Below are 911 nucleotides of genomic sequence, written 5' to 3' on the forward strand. Positions count from 1 at the left end.
GCCCCGGGCGATTTTGGGGGTGCCATCCTGGGGCCGTCGCGTGCGCTGTGGAGAGCAGCTCCATTAGTGCCTGGCCCACTGGAGCCCCCCCTCCATTGCTGCTCCCGATGGAGGGGTGGGCTCCCATGCACGACACCTGCCCGTGCCCACCCGCCCCAGAGCGGTGCCTGGTGCCCCGCGCGGGCGCTCACTGCGGGTAGGCGGGAACCAGGGCCAGGGCCCAGGCCAAGCAGAGGGCAGCGGTGATGGCAGCGGTGGCTCGCATGCTGCTCCGGGGTCCGGGGTCCGGGTGGGTCCAGCGCCTGCAGGCTTGGCCCTATATAGCCCCGGGTCTTGCTCAACCTGCCTGGCCGTTTCGCCCGTCACTCCCCGCTCCCCACCCCCCCGTGCCATTAACCCCTGGGGCAGCCCAGGGCTGGGGGGGCTAGTGCCCCCTGCCCTTTGCTCCTCTCCCCCTGCAGAGTCCGGGTGGGTGAGGGAAGGACCCCCAGGCTCGAGGTCCTGGGGTTCCCCTTGGGGCCAGAGGACAAGAAGCAGGCGGGGGGGTAGGGGGGCATGTTCCTGAACCACCTCCCCTTTCCCAGCACTGGGGACTTGCTTCCCCCTGCGCTGCCCCACAGAGACCTTCGTCCCCGCTCCTGTTTGCTCAGCCAGGCCCTGGCCCCGTGCAGAGCAGTCGGGGGCAAAGGGCACCACCGCCCCCAGCCAATGGGGTCTCTAGGACCTGCCCCCCCATAACAGCCCTCCTGAGAGCACACCCCCCCATCATGAGACAGGAGATGGGGGGCAGCCCCCGTGCCCCAGGCTTTTTCTTTGCACACAGTCCGACTCCAGCCAGCACCAACAGGGGGGGCCTGGGCAGGGCCAAGGGCACGACGGGTCCAGCCAGGCCTTGTCCGGCTGCTGGGAAT

The 911-nt window shown here is 69.9% G+C and overlaps 1 protein-coding gene across 1 annotated transcript in view; it reads right to left on the reverse strand.

Moving 5' to 3' along the window:
• Positions 1–312, reverse strand: part of HPX (hemopexin) — a 9192-nt gene extending 8880 nt beyond the window's left edge. Inside the window, exon 1 of the mRNA XM_019523755.1 lies at positions 192–312. Coding sequence (XP_019379300.1) covers positions 192–265 — 74 coding nt within the window. The 5' untranslated portion in view covers positions 266–312. The remainder of the gene's footprint in view (positions 1–191) is intronic.
• Positions 313–911: the final 599 nt, after the last annotated feature.

Source organism: Gavialis gangeticus, unplaced genomic scaffold, assembly GCF_001723915.1.
Source record: "Gavialis gangeticus isolate Ggan-Ray unplaced genomic scaffold, GavGan_comp1, whole genome shotgun sequence".
Lineage (NCBI taxonomy): Eukaryota > Metazoa > Chordata > Crocodylia > Gavialidae > Gavialis > Gavialis gangeticus.